Here is a 22,250-nt window from a genome sequence, read left to right on the forward strand (position 1 = left end):
TCCCCTAGGCCTATAAATAGGGAAGTTCTCTAAGCTTGTAATAACACCCCAAGGGGGGGAGCTCTCAAACACTTCTCTAGAGCTCCCTTCCCTTCTCTCCCTCAAATTCTCTTAGTTTCCTTTGTAGTTCTCAATTGTTGTAATAAGATCATTCTACTAAATTTTCTTCTCCAAATCTCTCAAACACTTCTCCCATCTCTAAAGTTCTCCAAACACTTCTCCTCCCTTCTCCAAATTTCCCAAACACATTTCCCTTCTCTTCCAAAAGTCTCCATGTCTCAAACACTTCACAAACACCTTTCTCTCCACTCCCTAAGTTCCCAAAGTCTCCAAGTTCACAAACATTCTCCATGTTCTCCAAACACTTTCTCAAACAACTCTCTACTTCTACTTTCTTCTCCAAAAAGCCTCCATGTCCTCAAACACTTTTCCCAAACACTTCTCCTTTCTTCCTCAAAGTTCTCTTAGTCTCTCTTTAATGTTTTCTTAGTTGTAATTTATTTTTCTTGTAATGTACATTCTTTCTTAAGTATTCAAGTTTGATAAGTTTCCAAGTTTCAATTATGGTTTTTGTTCTTATTCATTATGCTTATAAGTTAATATGCTAGTTTGAATGATTGATCACCATTTAGGCTTGCATGTTAGCTATCTTGGTTTGAATTAAGAGTAGACACCATGCTTTAATTCGAATTGAACTATGAATAGGAAGAGTATGTATGGACATTCGACAACAGGGATTAGATACATGCTTGGTTGTTTAAATTGTTCTTCTATGCTTAATGGGTTCCTAATGCTTAATTTTAGGTTAGACAACAAATGATCAAATTAGGGAATTAGGAACACAAGGTTATGACCACACACCATGGCTTAATCATACTTTAGCTAGAATCAATCCATTAATCTAATTGAACTTGGGAACTTATCTACTTGAGTTAGTTATTTTCTTTCTTCCTTGTTTTATTTATTTCCCTTTTTTTTCATTTCTGTTTTGTGTAGGGAAAATGAATTGGATCATTCAATCACCAATCCTCGTGGGATCGACCTCGCACTTACATACGCTATACTACCGAACGGCTCGTGCACTTGCGAGTATCACAAGTTGAGGATGCAACTGAATCCATTTTGGTGCAGCTGTATTTACGCAACAAGTTTTTGGCGCCGTTGCCGGGGATCGGTAACATTGTTTGATTCTATTTGGCTTTCCTACTTTTTTTTTTTTTTTTTCTTAACTGGACAATTTCAAGTTTTAAAGTTAATGACGTTAATGGACAAGTTGTGTTTGTAGTCCAACAGAAAAGGACAATTGCCCAACAAGCAAGAGAACTGGGTTTAAGTCCCAGCTTACACAACCCATTGGTGCTTGTTGCTTTGAAGCATGGAATTGGACATGTGTTGATTTTTCCTTTTCATTTTTAGTTTTTTTTTTATATTTCGTAATCCTTTAATTCTGTTTCAAGTTTTTTGTGTTCGTTTTAGCAATTTATGATAGCTTAATAAAAATGGAGAGAGATGGCAACCTCAATCATAAGAATGGGAAGTGTGGAGCAATGGGAGAAGTCGCGACCTCCAAGTGCATCACATTCGACCTAATCGCTTCAAGGGGGAGCATTTCAATCCTTTCTCTTCTTTGAATTATGTTTCTTTCCGTCATTGTTTTTACCTTTTGGTCCGCGTTGAGTTCTTTGTTTTTCTGTGCTGAATCCAACCATATAAAGAACGTAAAATATGGACTTATGGTTGGAAAGTTATAGCCTAAAAACTGAACAGAGGTCGAAGCTGAAAAACATAGAAACGAATCTGTCCAAATGGTGATAAACGGGTGATAGAAAGTGCTGTTTGTGTTTTTCTTTGGTTTATTGGTTTGTTTCTTTTAGTACAACAATTTATGTTGTTTGTTTGAATTTGTTTAGAGTACTTAGTTCATTTTCGTTTATGGTTTGTTGTTCCATTTTATCTTTATTTGTTTTTGTTTCTTATCTTAAAAATTAAAAAAGATTTTTTATATTAGCTGACTCGTGGTAACTCCAGTGAGCGTCTCCGTCAATACAGTGTCTAGGAGTTCTTTAGGCGACACCTTCGGTGTCTAAGAAGTTTGGGTTTTAAGTGGGACCTTTGTGACCCCTCCAACCTTCCCGGATCCCCTGGCTGTGTTTTCTGAGGCCCTTAACTGGTCATCCATGAGTTTCTTGTATATTTGTGTGTTTTTTTTCAAAAAAAAAAAAACAAAACAAAACAAAATTAAAAAAATTAAAAAATTAAAAAGTTTAAAAAAAAAATTGAAATTTGAGTTTTTATTTAATTTTCCTTGTAAATTGCAATTTGGAACTTCTTTGTTGTTTTTTTTAGTTGTAAATAATAATAAATTAAAAAAAAAAATCAATTTGGAAGTTCTTTGTTTTCTTTTATGTTCTTTTTTTTGTTTTGTTAGGTTAGTTTATTTATTTACGTGGTGTGGTTAGTTAGTTTATTTCTGAGTGTTAAAAACACATTTTTATTTCATTTCAAACATTACAAACAAAGAAAAAAAAAAGTAAAAAAAAAAAAAAACATTCAAGTAAATAACAAAATAACAACATCATCATCATCTTCATCATCATCTTCTTCATCTTCTTCATCTCCATCATCATCATGGCTTGCCTCTATTTTCTCGCACTTGTAGAATCTGCAGCAACTCCACATGGTCCTCATTTTTTCTCTGCAGTGCTTCCACGTGCTGATTGGCACAGTAGAGCCGCTTCTGCAAGTCCGCCACCATAGCCTTCAAGGAAACTATTTCCTCGCTCATCGCGGCACACTCCCTTGTCCTCGCCAGTAATCGCATGCCCAAATTGGTAGCGGAGACCGCGTGGAGCACAGTTAAATTGTGGGACTCCTCTACCGCTGCCTTATCAGACCTCTGTGCCACATGCAGATGATCTGTCGGAGTGAGCTTGCTGCTAATCATGCCTCCTAGCAGCACTGCTTTGTTCGACAGTGCCTCAGAAAAGTTCGGTATTGCCTCAGCAAAGTTTGAGGCCGTGCCGTGATGATATGAAGAGTTTGGAAAGACAGTGTTTGGAGGAGCCCTTGTTTGGGCATTCGGTGGTGCAAGTGAGAGCTCAAGGTTGAGATCATCAAGGTGAGTGCATGAGGATGCCATTTGTTTTGCTTCTGAATTTTTTGATGTTTTTCCTTGAGTTTGCAGGAAGAAATGCTGGGTATCATCCGCTTGCAGAGGTGTGGTTTAAATAGACATATGCTGATGAGAGAGAGCCAACACCATTTCGGATTTCCCGGGCATGCTCGACCTAATCGCTTCAAGGGGGAGCACCTTTACTTTACTTTTCTTTTTTTTTTCCTCCGTGTTTTCTGGTGTTTAATGTTTTTGCCCGTTACTTTCATTTTCTAGAGCTTTGTGTTTTTGCTTTTCCCTTTCGGCTATCATCTTTAGTTTATTTTAGTTAGGGAAATGTGTTTTCTTTTCCGTTTGTCGTCTTTGTTTTATTTTAGTTGGGAAGTGTGTTTTCTTTTTCTTTTTCTTTCTGCAACCTTACTCTTTTATTTCCGAAACAAAATAACGAAAATACAAAAACAACAAAATAAAATAAAAACAACAATAATGCAGTAGGAAATCATTTCTTCTCGGTGCTTGGTGTCTCGACCATTGGAGCTTTGAGTTTGGCCCTCTGGCTGTCCTCTTCCGGGGCTTCACGCACAGCTTCTTGGGGCTCATCACTTGAGCTCCCAAAGATCGCAATCTTAGCTTGAGCGTAACTACTCTCGCGATCTGCTTGTTTGCGTTTACCCGGTCGGTCTAGGTCCTCCAGCTGTTTTCGCATGTCGCGAGAGTACAACTCTACCATTTTTGATAGGTTTTTATTCTCGTCTCGCAATACTTCTAGCTGGTGTCGATTCACCTCCACAATCCTTGACCTCTCCCTTTTCAAGCTTTTTATAGCACTCTGACAGTCTTCAACCAAACTTCGCTCCGCCGCCAACTGAGCTTTAAGCACCTCTACCTCATGGGACTTCGCAAGTAGGCGATGACCCAAACTTGCGACACATGCTGTACTCTGCACGCTCAGTGCCAGGGCATCACTCGTGACCCGGTTGTCATCCCTTGTCCCGAACACACGTATATCTTTGGGAGTCACTAAATTTCTGCAAACTCCAATGGCAACATCGTTGTCCAGGAGTATTGAGTCATTGACAGTCACAGGCCCCCGTGCGGAGGCAAAGTAGGGCATCCATACTGGTGCTACTGCTTGGCCTCGTGTCTGAGTCGGTGGAGCTAGGTTGAGATCTAACGAAAAGGGGTAGGAAGAAGCCATTTGATTTCTCACTTTTTTTTCTTTTTCTTGCTTCTTTTCTCTTTTGTGTTTCTGAGTTTGGGTGTTTTTTGTTTTTTGTTTTTTCCCCTTCTTTTTCCTTCTTATAGATGTAGTCTTTGACAAACAAACCCTAGCCGTTGCAGCGTCTAAGCGTTTTCTGAATATCCAGCGTTCCTCGAGTCCCACAACCTTCTCACTTTCCAACCGTTTCCAACACATTTGTCACGACTTGCTTTGTCTGAACGGACGCGTTCAGCAAAGTTGTCGCGCCTTTCCATGAGCCCGTAATTTTCGCTTGTGGATCTGCGGCGCCTCTATGCGTCGACACGTGGCTCCTGCTTTCTGCCCGTGACTATCCATGAAACGACATCAGGGACCACATTCCCTCTTTTTAGAAATCCCGCTTTGCGCTCATAATTCACGTTTTATCTTTTTAAGAAAAAAATTAAATTTAAACGTGTGGGCTTCAGATTTCATGTTGGGTCGGGTTTTACCGTTGTTGGGTTAATTTCATTTTGGGTTGGGCTTTCAATTGTTTGGGTTTCAGTTTGTGTAAGACTATCTGTTAGGGCTTACTGTTTTGAGTGTTTTACTGTTTCGTGTTTTTTTATTTATTTATTTTATTTTATTTTATTTGATTGTTTGTTTTGTAATTTTTATTTTGTAATTGTTTTATTTTATTTTTGTATGTTTTGTGATTTTTATTTGCTTTAATACCCTTCATTTGTTGTTATGACATTGGTTGTGGCTAATTTTTAAACATTGAGGACAATGTTCATTTCTAGGTTTGGGGGTATTGGAGTTTAGCAAGTAAATTTGGTTTTTCTTAAAATTTAAAAAAAATTAAAAATTGAAAGAAAAAAATTTTTTTTTTTTTTTTTTTTGCTTGTTTTTATTTTAAGTATTGTTTTGTTTTGTTTTTGTTTTGAGTCACTTTCCGAACACTTATGATGAGATAGTGATAAATGTTTGCATGACTTAAATAAAAATTGGATTTCATTTTATTTTAGTGTTTTTTTTTCTTTATTAAAAAATAAAAAAAAATTTGGCATTGTTCTAGCATGATATGTTTGAAACCTTCTTTACACTTGCCATTTGTTTCATAATTTTCCAATTAAAGGATTTGCATGACCCAAAGAATTGTATCAAGCACAAATTAGACTTATATAACCATATAAAGTGAGCTTTTGAGCCTTGTACTTCAATTCATGAGTGTTATATACATACTCTTATTTTCTTGTCATCAAAGTTGTTGTTTGATCTCATTATTTATTGATTTGGTTGAACACTTAAAAGTCATTCATTCTTATGCAATTTGACTTCACGACATTTAAGAAGTGATATTAAGGCCCTCTTTGGATCGTTTGTGCCTTTCAAGCTAACCTTATGCATGCTTAAGCATGATTTTCCATTGTTAACCATTTTGAGCCTACATGTAAACCTTTTCTTTCATTTAACCAATTATATTTCCTCGCCTTAGCCTGAAAAACAAATATTTACCTTTCTAAGGAACTCATGAGCTTTAATTGGGATGTGTTTTTCATACTAAGTTTGGGAATTTCGAAGAAAAAAAAAATCACACAATTGGTGAAAGAAAAGAGAAAAGTTGTGATTAAGTGGTGGTTGAATGAAATTTCATTTTTGGGCCTTCAAAATAAATTGGTGGTTGTTCAGGAAAGGAGTGAATCAATGTAAATGAAGGGTATAAGGAGTTTTGATCAGGTAAAAGAAAAAAATCTAATCGTGATGATTCGAAGTCTTGTAAACAATTATTTTATGCTCTTGCATTGCGAGTTCCTTGGACTTTGTATTATCCATATCCTTCATTTCTTACTCACCTTACACCCTTGGCCCCATTACAACCCATGTTAAAGACCTAAATTGATCTTAAATGTCATGTGGTTGAATTGCATTCATTTTTCTACTTTTAAGTGTTTGACATCCTTCTTGAGATCATATTAATGCAAGTTCTTCATATTTCTATTGCGAGTTAAGTCCCTTATGGTTTAACTCTATTCTCATGTTTATAACTGAGTGTGCATTATAGCCCTCTTCTGAGTGATTCATTTGTGAGAGGACAACTTTGGTGAGATTTGAAGTTGAACTTATGCTTTGTATGATTTTTGAAATTGTGTGAAAACTAAGATTGGGGAATTTGTTGCATTTGGCTATCACACTACTACACTTTGAGCATATTGTGTTTAGAACTTTGCCGCTTTGTAAATAATGTCTAAAAATTGAGCTTTTATTGTTAAAACGTTTAAGTCATGTGCATGAGTCATTTCTCTTCAGAAAATGTTCGGAAAAATTGTTTTAAGTTCTTTGTGTTTTTGTGTTTGTTTTTGTTTTTGGTTTTGCTTAAGGACTAACAATCTTTAAGTTTTCTAATTACTTTGTTTTACAGAGTCAGTAAAACGTTTGTGGGTATCGTATCTGTTAAACCCTCAGGAGACACAACTCCTCCTACTAGGGATGCCTAGAGGTTTAAAGGCTTGTTGCATATGCTAAATGCAATCGAGTTACCTACGAAAGTGGTTTAGTTAACTTCTAGTTTTGTTTTTAACTTTGTTTTGTGTTGTTTTGCTCGAGGACTAGCAAAATCTAGGTTTGGGGGTATTTGATCGGTTCATAATTGTATATTATTTCTTACCCTTCTAGCTTATGATTTGGTTATGTTTTTGAGTTAAACTTGTGCTTTTAGTCCTTTTTGTGTTTATCTTTCAGTTAATTGAGCTTTAGGTAACAATGATGGCTTTGGAGAACATAATTCATGCAATTCAAGCATGTTAAGGCCTAATTTGGATGAATTGATGAAGAGCTTAAAGACAAATTCATTATGGCTACAGCCCCCTGCCAGTCCAGTTCCGTAGGTCATATTGCAAGCTTTGTTTCAGCAACCTACATAGCTCGGATGAGGCCACATTCTTCATGAAAGTTGCTCCAATTGGTGTGTACTATAACATATCCAAAATTCAGCCCCATTGGATAAATCTGGAGTCCGTTACCTAGCAAACACAGAACCATGCTCAGGATGGATCTTATCAGCGCGGAAAATGAGTTAGCAATTTGTTTCGGCCTTAACTTCTTCCTCCGACCTTGGATTGGCCCAAATAACATATGGCTGGAAAGAAGACATTCTGAACTTCAATTTAGAGTGCTTAAAGTCCTAATTTGATTAAGAGAAGCCCAAGTTGTAAGCCCTTGAACTTGCTGGTCATGCTGACCTCAGCATGTGCTGGTTGGATGCTTGGTCATGGTGAGCTAGGTATGAGCTATCATTTCTGGTTGGAAACTTGGTCATGGTGACATGAAGATGAGCTAGGGCTGCTGGTGGGATTTAGTGGTGAAGTGCATCAACCAATTCAAGATTTTCTAATACAAGTGCATCAACCATTTCAGATTTTATAATTCAAGTGTTGTATGCATTAGTCTTATTGAATTCTGATTTTCACTTCCCCTAGGCCTATAAATAGGGAAGTTCTCTAAGCTTGTAATAACACCCCAAGGGGGGGAGCTCTCAAACACTTCTCTAGAGCTCCCTTCCCTTCTCTCCCTCAAATTCTCTTAGTTTCCTTTGTAGTTCTCAATTGTTGTAATAAGATCATTCTACTAAATTTTCTTCTCCAAATCTCTCAAACACTTCTCCCATCTCTAAAGTTCTCCAAACACTTCTCCTCCCTTCTCCAAATTTCCCAAACACATTTCCCTTCTCTTCCAAAAGTCTCCATGTCTCAAACACTTCACAAACACCTTTCTCTCCACTCCCTAAGTTCCCAAAGTCTCCAAGTTCACAAACATTCTCCATGTTCTCCAAACACTTTCTCAAACAACTCTCTACTTCTACTTTCTTCTCCAAAAAGCCTCCATGTCCTCAAACACTTTTCCCAAACACTTCTCCTTTCTTCCTCAAAGTTCTCTTAGTCTCTCTTTAATGTTTTCTTAGTTGTAATTTATTTTTCTTGTAATGTACATTCTTTCTTAAGTATTCAAGTTTGATAAGTTTCCAAGTTTCAATTATGGTTTTTGTTCTTATTCATTATGCTTATAAGTTAATATGCTAGTTTGAATGATTGATCACCATTTAGGCTTGCATGTTAGCTATCTTGGTTTGAATTAAGAGTAGACACCATGCTTTAATTCGAATTGAACTATGAATAGGAAGAGTATGTATGGACATTCGACAACAGGGATTAGATACATGCTTGGTTGTTTAAATTGTTCTTCTATGCTTAATGGGTTCCTAATGCTTAATTTTAGGTTAGACAACAAATGATCAAATTAGGGAATTAGGAACACAAGGTTATGACCACACACCATGGCTTAATCATACTTTAGCTAGAATCAATCCATTAATCTAATTGAACTTGGGAACTTATCTACTTGAGTTAGTTATTTTCTTTCTTCCTTGTTTTATTTATTTCCCTTTTTTTTCATTTCTGTTTTGTGTAGGGAAAATGAATTGGATCATTCAATCACCAATCCTCGTGGGATCGACCTCGCACTTACATACGCTATACTACCGAACGGCTCGTGCACTTGCGAGTATCACAAGTTGAGGATGCAACTGAATCCATTTTGGTGCAGCTGTATTTACGCAACAGAAACCTCGAGCCTTGGCTTTTTGTAGAAGCCTTTAGAGGTCTCTAGGAGTAGGTTTATGGAGGTAATCCCTTGTGTAGAGAGTTTCGATTGCATCACAGAATTTGACCAAGCTCTCTAGGATAGTGGATTTCCCCATCCTAGCAATCTCATCCACCTGGTATGTGGATGTGCCAAATGCCAGCATCCGTAAAGAAGCTGTAAGCTTTTGCTCCGGAAGAAGCCCCAAAACCCCAGTAGCATCACACTTCTTAACGAAGTATACGTCATAATTGCAAACATCATGCATGATTTTATTGAACAAATGGGGCTATATTCTATATCACCCTCGAAAATCAACAATAGATTACAACGAATTTGGGATAAAGTAATCTTCCAAGAGATTTTTACCCCGAGAATCCCTACGTCTGTCCACGTTTGGGCCATGGGCTAGCGACCTTGGCTTGATTGATGGAGCATACCCACTTCCATGGAAACTTGATCATCATCTTCTTCCTCCTTTCTTGCCTCTCCAACAACCTCCTCATGTAAGACATTAAGAGTGGAAATGGAAGGAAACAAACAAGTTGGTTCACATGACCTAGAAAGGCTTTACATTTAATTAGCAAATTTCATAAATAAATAAAAAGTTCAATCGTGTGTCCTCCACGTCCTCCCATCGTTGTATCTTCAAAATTCCAAAACAACTACAACATGTGAGTGAAAAGCTCTGCACACCTCAGTCACTCTCTATAGGCCCCCTTCATAAGTGGAAGGAAGGTTTAAACCCCTTATTGGAAGATTACAAACAAAAGTACCTAGATGACTTTGTAATGCGAACCGGGATGGACGAACATTACTATCAGGATAAAATGAAGGGCCAAGAACAAAGAATCAAGAGTTATTACGTAGACCGAATCCTATTGGACAATGATGACTTTGCAAGAATGATGGTACTTGATGGAGCATTCATTATCGAGATGTTATTGAAGAATTTTTTGGATAAATATGTCGATAACCTCATATTTGGAAAACCGCATTTGATAGCAGAGATATGGCCAGATCTCTGTATGCTTGAAAATCAAGTGCCTTTTTTATTTATTTTGGAAGAGCTTTTTGACGCAAAGAAAATCACACTGCCTTTTGATGCTGAGGGGACCTCAATATTGAAGCTGGCCTTATATTTCTTTGATCTTTTATTATTGGCGGAGGGAATGGAAAACCTCTTGGGGTCAATAGAACACTTTGTTGATCTCTTCAAGAAAGTGTACGAAGCAGATCTTCCCTTGGACTCACATGTTGAAAAGAAATCAAAACATGAAGTCATACCCAGCTTGACACTTCTATGCAAAGCTGGAGTCAAAATTGAGGCAGGACCAACGAAAAGCATATTTGATATACGATTCAATCGAACCAAAGGAGTTCTGAAGATCGCACCATTTCAGTTGGGTACCGAATTTGAAGTAATAAGAAATGTTGTTGCATATGAACAATGTTATTAATCATGAGATTGTTACATCATATGTACAATATTATTACTCATGAGTTTGTTACATGAGTGATTATGCTTACTTCATGGGTATTTGGTGAAAACTCTAAGAGATTTGGAATTACTGGTTAAGAGTAAAGTTCTATTAGAAGATAAAATGTTGGGCGAAGGGTTAGAGAAGTATACATCATCAGTTATCAACGATGCTACTGGGCTTATTGTGAATTATGATAACTTATTTTATGCTAATATTTGTGAGAAACTTGAGGAGTATTGCAAGAATCCGTGGAACAGATGGAATACTGTTTTGAGACAAAAGTATTTCAATACACCTTGGATAGTCATCTATGTCATTGTAGCCGCTCTTCTTCTCACACGAACCCTTACTCAAACCATATCATCTATTGTCCTGCATTAGCTAATCATTTGAGTTTTTTGATTTGGGCAGATTCTGGTTTTCTTATAGTGATTGATCTTTTTTAGGCTTGAGCTCTTAAATGGAACCTCATGCTTTATAACTGTTGGTATCTTAGCTTTTTACTATATAATGGTTATCAAGTAGGGAGTTGTGGACTGAGGTATGAGTGTTTCTCTTTATGTTTTTGTGTTTTGTTGATCTTCATCAATTGGAGTGTCTCCTTCCCCTTGGCAGCCAGAGTGCTTGCGTTGGTGCCAGTTGTCTAATACCGAATGTGCTCGGTTGATTATTATGTAAACAATAGTCACCCAAGTTGTCAGTCAACGAGTATGGGTTTGGAACTTGTAAATGTTAAATAATTAAATTGGGAGTTTCGGTATGACAGGTGTCGTAAGCAGTCCCTTAGTCCCTCATGTTCGGAATCTAGAAAGCACATTTGTTGGGAAAATGGCTTCTGAAAGGACATTCCTGTGAAACCGGCACAAGGGGAGACAAAGGATTGTTGGGACGTCATTTGCTGGTTATTTGAGTCATTTGGAGGTTCGGCATGAAGGGTGCCAAATAAGGCGGTGTGACGTGAGTGAAATCACATATGTACCTTTGGTACCAAAGGGAAATTGTGATGTCAGTGCGAGACTCGCGTGAGTCCACCTACACATTCGACACCATCTGTGTCGAACGGAAGTTGTGACGTCACCACTCTGTCGCATGTGCCCCCTTCCGAACGGACTGTGTATGTCATGTGTCGCCTTGCACGTTCGACATAGAGGGTGTCGAACAGAAGGTGTGAGTTCAGCACGCTTGTCGCGTGAGTCCCCTTCCACATTCGGCATGGAGGGTGCCGAACATAAGGTGTGACATTACTCCGCTTGTCGCGTGAGTCCCCTTGCACATTCGGTACGAAGGGTGTCGAACAGAAGGTGTGACATCACTATACTCGTTGCATGAGTCCCCTTGCACGTTCATCATGAATCCTCTTGTACGTTAGGGACGGAGGGCGCCGAACGGAAGGCGTGATGTCAGCACGCTTTTCGCGTGAGTCCCCTTGCATGTTCGGCATGGAGGCGTTGTTTCTAATGGGGGTGGTTAGGAGAGGGAGGCACGTTTCGAGTGTCGAGGTTGGCATCTATATAAGGGGGGCGAAGGGGAGAAGTGAAGGTACTTAGAAGTTTTCGAAAGATTTGGTAGAGCAGCATAAATGATTTCCGGCCGTCGTGTGTGGCGGAGATAACAAGGTATGACTTGTTTTGGATTGAAATGCCCTTTTGTGATGAACTTGCATGAGAATTTTCCGTTTTTCGTATGAACATGGATGAGAGTGGAAGAGTTAGGCATGTCATTTTCTGAGGTACCTTGTTTTCAATCTTTGCATGCCCATTAGTTTGTCTTTATTTTGTGTTTGTAGATGTCTGATATTTCTGAAGGGTTGATAGTGGAAGGTAATAGGGCGGGGGAAGAAGAGTAATCAGTGAGCTCTGTGGAGGGGGTGGGGGGGGCGGGGCGGGGAGGCTTATAGGGAGATGCAAAGGAACTATGCTGCCTTAGAGGCTATTGCCAACCGGGTATTGGGTATAACACAAGCACTGGAAGTTAGTTCAAGTGGGAAGGAGGAGCTATATGGGTCTGGTGCAATAGTGGTGGCCTCTGCTGGTGTGAGCGTTCCAGTGGGGGTACCACTGCTGAGGAGAAAATTGCTATGTTTCTATTAGTTGGAGTTGTTGAATGGGGAGTTTATGATCCCTGATTGTGTGGGGTTAAGGCCGCCAACGCCTATAGAAGTGATGATGTATCCACCCAAAGGTTGCGTGACGATGTTCTCAGCCATGTATAAGTCTGGGCTGAGGCTACGGTTTCATCCTTGGGTGCAGATGATGTTGGCGAGATTGGGTTATACTCCTAGGTAATACAACCCCACTTTTTGGATTGTGCTACATGAGGTGTACATAGCTTGGTGGTTGGCGAAGCGAGGAGAGCCAACCTTCGAGCAGTTCACACATATGTACTCTGTATCCAGGCAGCAGGGCAACTTTGGCTAGGTGCAAGTTAATTGCCGAAAGGCAAAGGGCAAGTACATGCCTACCCAATTTCAATCTATAGGTCCTTGGTCATAACTTTCTGTTTTAACTTCTGTTTTTTGTATGTGTTTGGGTATGGATGTTCATGTCTTCTGAAGCCTTTGAAATTGATAGCCCTCTTGTTTGTGCAAGTTCCGTGAAGTGCAGGCCGGTGTCAAAGGAAAAGGAGGAGGAGATAGAGTTGGTGAGAACTCTAGTCTTAGTTGAGAGACGAGAAGTGAAGAACATTGTGATGCCAGCACTGCTTCTAGAGTCAGGGTTACTTCAAGGGAGTAAGTGTGTTGGTTTTGCTATGTTGTCCTCCTTTTGTGTTTGCATCTGTATGTGGTGCTAACTCTGTTGAGGTTTGTGGATAGTAGTGGTAGGTATACCAAATGGAGTAGCTATAGTAGACGGGTCACCAAAGGTGGTGAAAGTTGACGAAGAGAAGAAGCAGCATAAGCTGAGGGAGATGAGAGAGAGGGAGAAGGCCAATAGGGCCAAGAAGGCTGAGGGGAAATAGGCTAGGGGTTCGGCCAGCACGACCGGGGAGGTGGAGGTAAGGCTGGCTATGGGTCGTGTCGTATCGGGTTCGTGTCGTGTCAAACTCTTAAATGTGTCAAGAAACCTCAACCCGTACACGACCCGTTTATTAATCGTGTCAAGAATTGCAAACCCAAACACGACCTGTTTATAAACGGGTTGACACGACACGACCCGTGTAACCCGTTTACTAAACAGACCCAGAGAATGCAAACTATTAAGATTTCAAATACAAACGCAACAAACCCAATCAAAGCAAATCAAATAGATAAGTTTTCTATATAGCAGAATACCAAGAACACAATCCATAGACTACGCCATGAATAAGAGCAAAAAAGGAAACCAAAAATCTCTGAAACCATTGAAGAAGGGATAAGAAGAACTTACAGAGTACCAGCAATGATAAGAAAAATTAAAAATAATGGGAGTGGCGGCTGAGTAAAGAGAGGAAAGAAGAAGAAGAAAGGAAAGAAGATGAAGAAAAAAGGATGAGAGAGTGTCGGCACAAAGAAGAGAGGAAAGAAAGAAAAAAAAAAGAGATGAAGGAAAGATGGGAGTGGCGGCTGAGTTAAGAAAGTAGGGTTAGGTTTTGTCTTTTGGGGTTCTTAAACCCCCTTTTCTCATAAAAAAAAAAAGAAAAAGAAAAAGAAAAAGAAAGTAGGGTTATTATTATTAATTGGATTTGGGTTATTAATTAGGTTATTCGGCATTTGGGCTGCTGGTATATTAAGCCTTTTGTTTTTCTGTTTTTGTTAGAAATGTTATATAAATAGTAGTTTATGATTTTTTTTATGTAACTTTTATTTATTAAATCTTACTTCATCTTTAAAAAAAAATTATGAACATTTTAAAGGAAATAGTAGTATAGTAGATAGCACCATTACTTATAATTATATGCATGTTTAATTTATATAGGGAGAGATAGTTTCTGTTTGATATAATTAAATGTATGTTTAATCTTGGTTTATATAAATATAACTTGGGAAATCTTTTTTGTTTTATGTATACATATACATTGTAACAAAAAAAAGATGATATATATGTACATCCAAAACCAAATGAAAGTATTTCACGTGGTATTAGCTAATGACAATTTAATGGAAAAAGAATTTGTGATATGTATGTTTGTTCATTCCTAAAAAAATGTGTTAGTCTTGCTCTAGACAAGCACACATATACTCCTATCATGATTCATAGGTAACAAGCACACATGCATTTTTGTTATATAGTATAGTAAAAAATACATAATCTTAAAGTGATATGTACTCTTATACATGTGCACATATATGTATATATATTAAGGGTTTAGGGATTAGAGTTTAGGGATTAGGGATTAGGGATTAGGGTTTAGAGTTTAGAGTTTAGGGTTTAGGGTTTAGAGTTTAGGGTTTAAAGTTTAGGGTTTAGGGTTTAGGGATTAAAACGTTAAACCCTAAACCTTAGATACATAATTAACTCAAATAATAAGGAAAAATTACAAAGAAATATAATTTAGGGATAAAAATGTAATAATTAAGTACTCATCAGTTTGTAAAGACATTATAAATATCAAATGTTGTAAAATATAATCACAAAGTTATCAACACCAAGATGGATAAGGTGCAAGGAGAGGGGTGGAATTGGCTGGGGTTCGAAACCCATTGGGTGTCTTTCCCGTGCGGGTTTCGAGTCGTGTAACGGTCGAGTTGGAAATTGTCACCCCTAGGCAAAAGGGGCTGGAGTCAGCTATCCAAGACGTCATGGGAGGATCAAAGCAGCCGCCTTTTAACCTGGGGCCTCCACTAAAGCTGTCGCTCGGTATAGAGGAGTTGTTCCCTAAGGGTACAAATGATACGGACTTCGCCGCTGTTCGGCGGCAGAAGAAGGAGGTGACCTTAGCGATGCATCGTCAGGAAGTTCCCCTTGTTAACGCCTTCCTAACCTGGGTGAAGATGGATGTGCGAGAGCTCGCTCAAACCAAGGCCATGGACTTCTCTGATTGAGTCCAGAAGTCGGTTATGTCTGCTGCCAACGTGAGTATCTTGATACTTTGGTTAATTTTTGGTTTTTGAAACTAACTCTATTTGATGATGATGTTGTTTGTCCGCAGGCTTTTGGGAATATGTATCTTACCCTAGTCAGGGCAGATAAGAAGGTGGCGTTAGCGAGATGGCAGACGGAGACGACGAAGGCCACCACTGCCGAAGCTCAAGCTGCCATTCAGAGAAGAATGCGCTGCAACTAAAGGTGGGGAGGCTGAAGAGGGAGCTGAAGGAGATATCTAGCTTGTTGGAGGCTGCAAAAAAAGGCCAGGGCCAAGGCTGAGAGGAAGAAGGTGGAGGAGCTGGCGGTGGAGGAGTACAAGGGTTCGGAGGAGTTCCGAGACCTTATGCTAGAGGGGATGGTGGAGGAGCAGCTGGGCTGGGAAAAGCTGATAGCGAGGTTCAACCCAGCCCTGAATATCAACTTCGACATTGGTGGTGTTCCTCCTCCTATTCCGTCAAGTAGGGAATGGATGTTTACTTCCCCATCTTTTGTGGATTCTGTTACTTCACCCGATGCCGAAGGCAGCAGTAGTAGAGCGATCCCTATGGCCAAGCCTGTAGCTAAAGAGGCGTAGGAGGAGCGTGCTGATGCCTGAGGGCCTTGTATTTTTGTTTTTGTGTAACTTAGTATTTGTTCCGAATAGTTTATTAGAGTGCGGATGGTGCTCTTGTTTTGTATGGATATTGACATGACATAAGGCAGGGTTATTTGTTATGTTTGTATGATAACATGTGCTTTGGTGTTTTGAAAGTCTATTTGCTAATTGAGATCATAAAATGAGTAAAAATAAGCCAGGGTCAGGCGTTTCATTAGGTAGGTACCGAAAAGCAATAAGTACATAAAATGTATGAGTTAAGGCTCGAGACATGGATGCGGAAGGTCTAAGAAAACAGAAAGTCCTAGGATCTGGGCAAGCTCACTTGTGGTATACTTGAGGTGATCAGTGTTCCATGGATGAGGCAAAGGTTTGTCATTGGGGTCGCGGAGCTGATAAGTACCTGGGCGGCAGACCTTGATAACCTCATAAGGACCTTCCCATGTTGGTCCCAAGGTGTACCTTCGGTTGAGTTTTTGGTGGCCAAGGAAACTTTGCGCATTACCCAGTCTCCAATCTTGAAGGCACGAAGTTTCACTCAGAAGTCGTAGTACCTGGCGACACGCTGTTTGTAGGCGAAGTTACGCATTTTTGCTTGGTCACGAAGCTCAATGATGAGGTCAAGGTTTAAGGCTAACTGCTCGTTGTTTGTTTCAGTGTCATATGCAGAGGTTCTGTAGGAGGGCTGCCCAATCTCCACTGGAACAACGGCCTCGATGCCGAAGGAAAGAGAGAAAGGTGTCTCGCCCGTGGAGGTACGAAAGGTGGTGCAGTAGGACCAGAGGACCTCTAGGAGTAGTTCTGGCCAACACCCCTTGACTTTGTCAAGTTTAGTTTTCAAGGTCTTTTTGATGATTTTGTTCACAACTTCGACTTGGCCATTGGATTGGGTGGGCTGGATAGGCAAAACAAAGATGGATCTTGAGTTTGGAGCAAAATTGCTTGAATTTTGCGTTGTTGAATTGCCGACCGTTGTCTGTGACAATTGCCTAGGGTATACCGAAGTAACATACGATGTTCTGCCAGACAAACGTCTCAATGCGAGCTACTGTGATGGTAGCAAGGGCTTCATCTTCAGCCCATTTGGTGAAATAGTCTACAACGACTACCGCGTACTTCATCGGGCCCTTTCCCTCCATCATGGGTCCAATGAGGTCTAATCCCCATTGGGCAAATGGCCATGGACTTGCTATTGGTGTCAATGGTTCGGCTTGGAGCTATGGGATGTTGGCAAACCGTTGGCATTTGTCGCACTTCACCTAACCCAATTTAATTACTTAACATTTTACAAGTTCCCAACCTATAAGCCACTCCTCGATTGACAATTTGAGGGACTACTGTTTACACCATAATCAACTGAGTGCATTCGACATTAGACGACTGGTACCTAAGCAAGCACTTCGGCTGCCAAGGGGAATGAGACACTCCGAAAGACATCCAGACAAGCCCCTAGAATACAAGTAACATCACCGCCTTCTGAACCCATCGAAAGAAGACCTCCTTCCGAAGCGATGACCACCTGTCGAAGCTCCCAACTACATAACCTAGGACCATGGACACGTGTCACCTCCGCAACAATTTGCACAAAGTCCCACATCGAAACTTTGTGCAAAACTCTCATTTTCACTTCCCTATAAATAGGGAACAGTGCCCAAATAAAAAAGAGTAACTACTTTTCACCTTTACTATTACTCTGCCAAAATTATCACATACATTCGCTGACTTAAGCATTGGAGTGCCTTCGGCAGGTACCACACCGGTGCCTGAAGCTTGATGATTGCTTCTTCCTTGTTTTCTTTTGCAGGATCCCTTTGTACCGAAGGTCCACAACCTTCTCTGCCTGTTGAAGATCCAACACTCCTTTACCTAAGTTGACCCTCCCAAAAAGAGCATCAACACTACTAAACAAGATGAAACACGAATGAAATATAATAGCATGGAAAGAGAGTAGAGAGACAACCAAAACAACCTAGTTGCCCTTGTAGACTCCATCTGTCCATAAGGAGGACGAGAAAAACAAAAACAAGATAAAAATGAGAGGATACAAAACAAAAAGACATCTATCTATCTTAATAAGAATAGCTTTCTCAATACATACAATCACAAAACATCCCAATAAAAAAATAAATAGCTTTCTAGGTCGATGCCATTGAGGTAGAAAGGTTATGGAGTTGTGGTCATTGATGCATTTCCATCGCTGCACATAACTGCATTTCACTAGGAAAAACAAACGGTCTTTTGTTACTAACAACATATCTGATTGAGTCATTATTGCGTACAAATCTACAGATTTTGCTATATTTTTGTTCATCACATTGACATGATAATTCAGCACTCAAAATCTTTGCTCCTTCAGAATCGGAAATGCCCTCTGGTCTGTTTAGTGAAGAGCCGACATTCCTCTCATCCAAGCAATGAAAAGGTATCAAGCAAGGACGCAGTGTAAAGAAAGGAAAGTGATGACTAGGTGAAGCTATTCTACTACTTCTTTCTGCATGGACAAGTTCCACCTCTCCACTTTCGAAATCGTAATTGCAGATCCACCCTAATTGGCCAAAGAAAAAGACATGGGAATTTGGACTTATTGCATAGGGTTTAGCTGGATCTTTCATACCAAAATTCCACACTCTACGATCATAATACTCTTTGCCAAGAAGAAGTCTAATGACCTTCCATTCAAATTGTTTTACAGAAACACTATATCTAAGAGTCCACTGACCAACACCAGAACCAAATGGGCTTGTCGATCATCGTCAGACCAAACGCGATAAGTATGCGAACTATCTACTTTTGCATAAGACCACTTGAGATCCCAAGACATCCCATTAATGTTGTATCATCATCCTTAATCTTATCATCCTCCTCAAGGACATGATCAGGGAGATCAAAGGAACACGCTTTTATAGTATTGAGGTCAATACACAAAAGTTTTCGTGAACTAGTTAGACTGCACCCCGCACAAGTATACAAAATGCCTGCAAAGCTTGAAAGTTTTGAACCCCTTAATAAACATAAGGTCGAGTTGCAGCCCATGTCGAACCCATTGTCTGGTTTTCAACGAAAATATATCCATGTCCAGCAAGGTTGAGGTTGAGGTTTGCCGGGAATAATCAATTCGAACAACTCTCAAGTGATTGGATTCAAGAGGGTCAAAAGCCAAGGCAGCACAAAATTGCTCATTCTCATGTACGCATGCTTTAGGTATGGAGACATGTTGTTTGGTGATAGGGTTGAACACACAGAACTAATAAGTGCCCAGGTTGAACAATAGAATTAAGCCATTACAACAATCCAGGCGATTATCAGAGGTATCGCGCTTCTAGAATTGACACAATTTGTACATATCAAGTTGTGGGGCATTCAAGAAGGGATAATCACGTACAAAGATATAATTGATTTGATGATCCGTATGTGTACCCTCAAGTTCAAGTGAGTGTAGAGTGCGGAAGAAAAGACCTACAATAGGAGACTATGACCAAAATCTTCCCAGCCGAACATGGGAGATTATTTGATGCCATGACTTGAACACCATCTTGCATTTTACCAAATCCTTTTGTGATAATTTGCACAAATTATCATACAACAAATCATCACAAAAAGATACATTCCCCATACCCGAATCCTGATTCAGATTGGCAGCAGCACCCGACGAGGACGAGGACGAGGACGAGGACGAGGACACAATTGACAAGTTAGAGAGACGATCAATAATCATTCTTGCATACTTGACAAGAAGAGAAATAAAAGAAACCTCAAGTTGATTGATAAATGTAGATGTCAAACTATAAATAGGAAGGCTGAGTAGTAAATCCTCCTCATATTTGGATTTCACTTGATTTCCTTTTGCCGGTTGGTTTACAAAGAAAAACTCCTAATATATTCATCTTTTCTGTTTTTGGTAGGAAACAAACGAACCATCTCTTTGAATTGATAAAACGTGTACACACACAAACATGCCTCGACCCAAGTAGACGCCCAGAATGAACTTTAAGTGCAGAAAACCAACACAAGCAAACGCCATGTTGTTTACAAAACCTACACAAGCAAACGTGTACTTGCTCAAATTTTAATAAGTTCTTCACTAGAAAAATACAATTGCATACAACAACAAAAAAGTCTGTGAATATGAAATATGTCATAATATTGATAAATGTAATCATTTACACTCATCAAGTGTTCAAATATGAATAGAAGAAGAAGAAGAAAAAAATCAATCATTCTTAAACTTCAGAGAGATATAAAAGAAAACAATAAAAAGGCTTCACAAATAATTTACAAATAGTTCTGACCAAAAAAAAAATTTACAAATTAGCGGTTTGGGTGGTGTGATACACATAGAAGTGTCAAACATGCCGTGTCGGGCTGGATCGGCCTCTTTAGAGTCGGCCCATTTAATAAACGAGTTGTGCTAGGTCCGTTCATTTATGAAAATCTTCAATCTTGGCCCGTGCCCACGGCTAGGGTCGTGCTCGTGTCGGGCCACTAAACGGGCCAAGATGGGCCCACATCCAATTAGACTTATGTATTGCCTTTTTTTTTTTGTAATTTTTTTACAACTTCATTTAAATTTTTTTTACAATTATGTATATACAAACAAGATTTATTATTTGTTGAAAAAAGAGGTCAATAACTTTATTTAAAGTATATTTAAATGACTAGATTATTGTTTGGATTTTAAAAATTGAAACTTGAAAAAAAAAATTATTATTTTATATATAAAGAAAATATTTAATTTTAATATATATTATTAGAGAAAAGAAATAAACTTGAATTTAAGATATAAATGTAATAATATCATGTATTATTTTTTCTCTTAAATAAATATAATTTAATAAATAGGCTTTAAACATGCCAGCACGGCCCTCAACGGGCCACGGGCCAACCTGGCCCATTGGGCCTAATTACCTCGTCTCGACCTGCCCAAAGATACAGGCTGTGTTGGGCCTTACTTAAGCGGGCCATGCTTGGACCGGCCCGATCTGTTTGACACCTCTAGATACACACGACACAACATATAATTGGTTAAAACATGCCACATTTAAAGGCCGATATCTTGCATAAGTTTTGAGTTTTGCGATTGTATAATTGGACTAGCTACTTCCGCGCGTGCGAGAGGCCTTTCTTAATCATGCGCGACTTAAGAAGCTTTTTTTTTTAAATCTTTTCTCTTTGCAATTGTATTTCTCTAAATCCCATATCAATAGTTTCTTATTTGAATGACATGCTTCTAGAAAAATATGCGACATTAATCACACGTGTGTCATTCAAATAAGAAAATGTTGAATCCGCACGAGATTATAAAAGGTTGTGCGTGTAGAGCAGGGGCGGAGCTATTCATGAGCCTGAGATGGCCTGGGCCCCCCACCATCTTCTCACCTCTTTGATTGTATAAAAAGTATAGTATAGATTGAACAAAAAATCCCATAGTTTTAAGCTTGTGGCCCCCCCAAATATCAAACTCTACCTCCACCACTGGTGCATAGGGTACTCACGACTCACCTAAGGTCCTAAAAATGACTTCATGTAAGGTCCTCTTTAATAACGGCCCTTAGATGAATCTAACAACACTTAGAATTAATAATCTTATCCCTCCCTCATACTCCTAGTCTTACTCAAACACCCTTTTATTTTGTAAAAAAAAATTAAAAAAAATTAAAAAAAATTAAAAAAAATTAAAAAAATATATATAAAAAAAAGGGATACACGCTTCGTCTTCCAGCTTCACCGTGTCTTCTTTCTTCTCTGCACGACCTTTTCTTGATTACGTATCCCTATCTCACTTCTTCGCATCTATTGCTCGATCTTCTTCGTCTCTTGATGCGTTTAATTTGGGGCTTTTCTCTGTTCTATGTAATTTGCTATTTGGTCTTTTCTAACTCAAACGACCTCATCTTCTTCTGCGAATTATAATTGTCATTGACAGTCTGGTGCAGCCCCTTAGCATCTTTTACGTTTGAGACGACATTAGAAAGAAGCATCATCCGCTTCTTAAGAGGATGAAATTTGCATAGAAAAAGTAGCCTATACTTTTGTCTCTCTTCCCTCCAAAATTCATAGACATATAAGTCGGATTGATTGTGAAGTTAAAAACTTTTATGATGGTTTTTTCCCTTGGTAGAAATACTTTCACATTGGGCATAGTTCACTTATGATGGTAAATGAATATAACCTCTCCAAATTAACCCAATAGTTTCTTGGCATCATTTATCTCTGTTCAGATTAAACCAATCTTCTAATA

The 22,250-nt window shown here is 39.0% G+C and overlaps 3 protein-coding genes and 1 pseudogene across 3 annotated transcripts in view; 1 reads left to right on the top strand and 3 right to left on the bottom strand.

The window, feature by feature from the left end:
- The window catches only part of LOC148293761 (uncharacterized), a 28,725-nt gene extending 14,777 nt beyond the window's left edge, over positions 1 to 13,948 (bottom strand). Inside the window, exon 1 of the mRNA XM_088255515.1 lies at positions 13,780 to 13,948. The gene's annotated coding sequence lies outside the window, so the exon portion shown is untranslated. The remainder of the gene's footprint in view (positions 1 to 13,779) is intronic.
- LOC148293762 (UPF0481 protein At3g47200-like) lies at positions 9,734 to 10,390 on the top strand. Its single transcript, XM_088254598.1, has one exon. It carries the CDS (start codon positions 9,734 to 9,736, stop codon positions 10,388 to 10,390), a length of 657 nt encoding a protein of 218 aa, XP_088110724.1.
- Positions 13,949 to 16,550: 2,602 nt separating the features above from the next.
- Positions 16,551 to 17,151, bottom strand: LOC148293763 (uncharacterized). Its single transcript, XM_088254599.1, has 2 exons — positions 17,026 to 17,151; positions 16,551 to 16,907 (listed from the first exon to the last, which is right to left on the bottom strand). Exons 1-2 carry the CDS (start codon positions 17,149 to 17,151, stop codon positions 16,551 to 16,553), a joined length of 483 nt encoding a protein of 160 aa, XP_088110725.1.
- Positions 17,152 to 18,796: 1,645 nt separating this feature from the next.
- LOC148293764 (uncharacterized) lies at positions 18,797 to 19,625 on the bottom strand (annotated as a pseudogene).
- Positions 19,626 to 22,250: the final 2,625 nt, after the last annotated feature.

Source organism: Prunus avium, chromosome 6, assembly GCF_965620075.1.
Source record: "Prunus avium chromosome 6, drPruAviu1.hap1.1, whole genome shotgun sequence".
Classification (NCBI taxonomy): Eukaryota; Viridiplantae; Streptophyta; class Magnoliopsida; order Rosales; family Rosaceae; genus Prunus; species Prunus avium.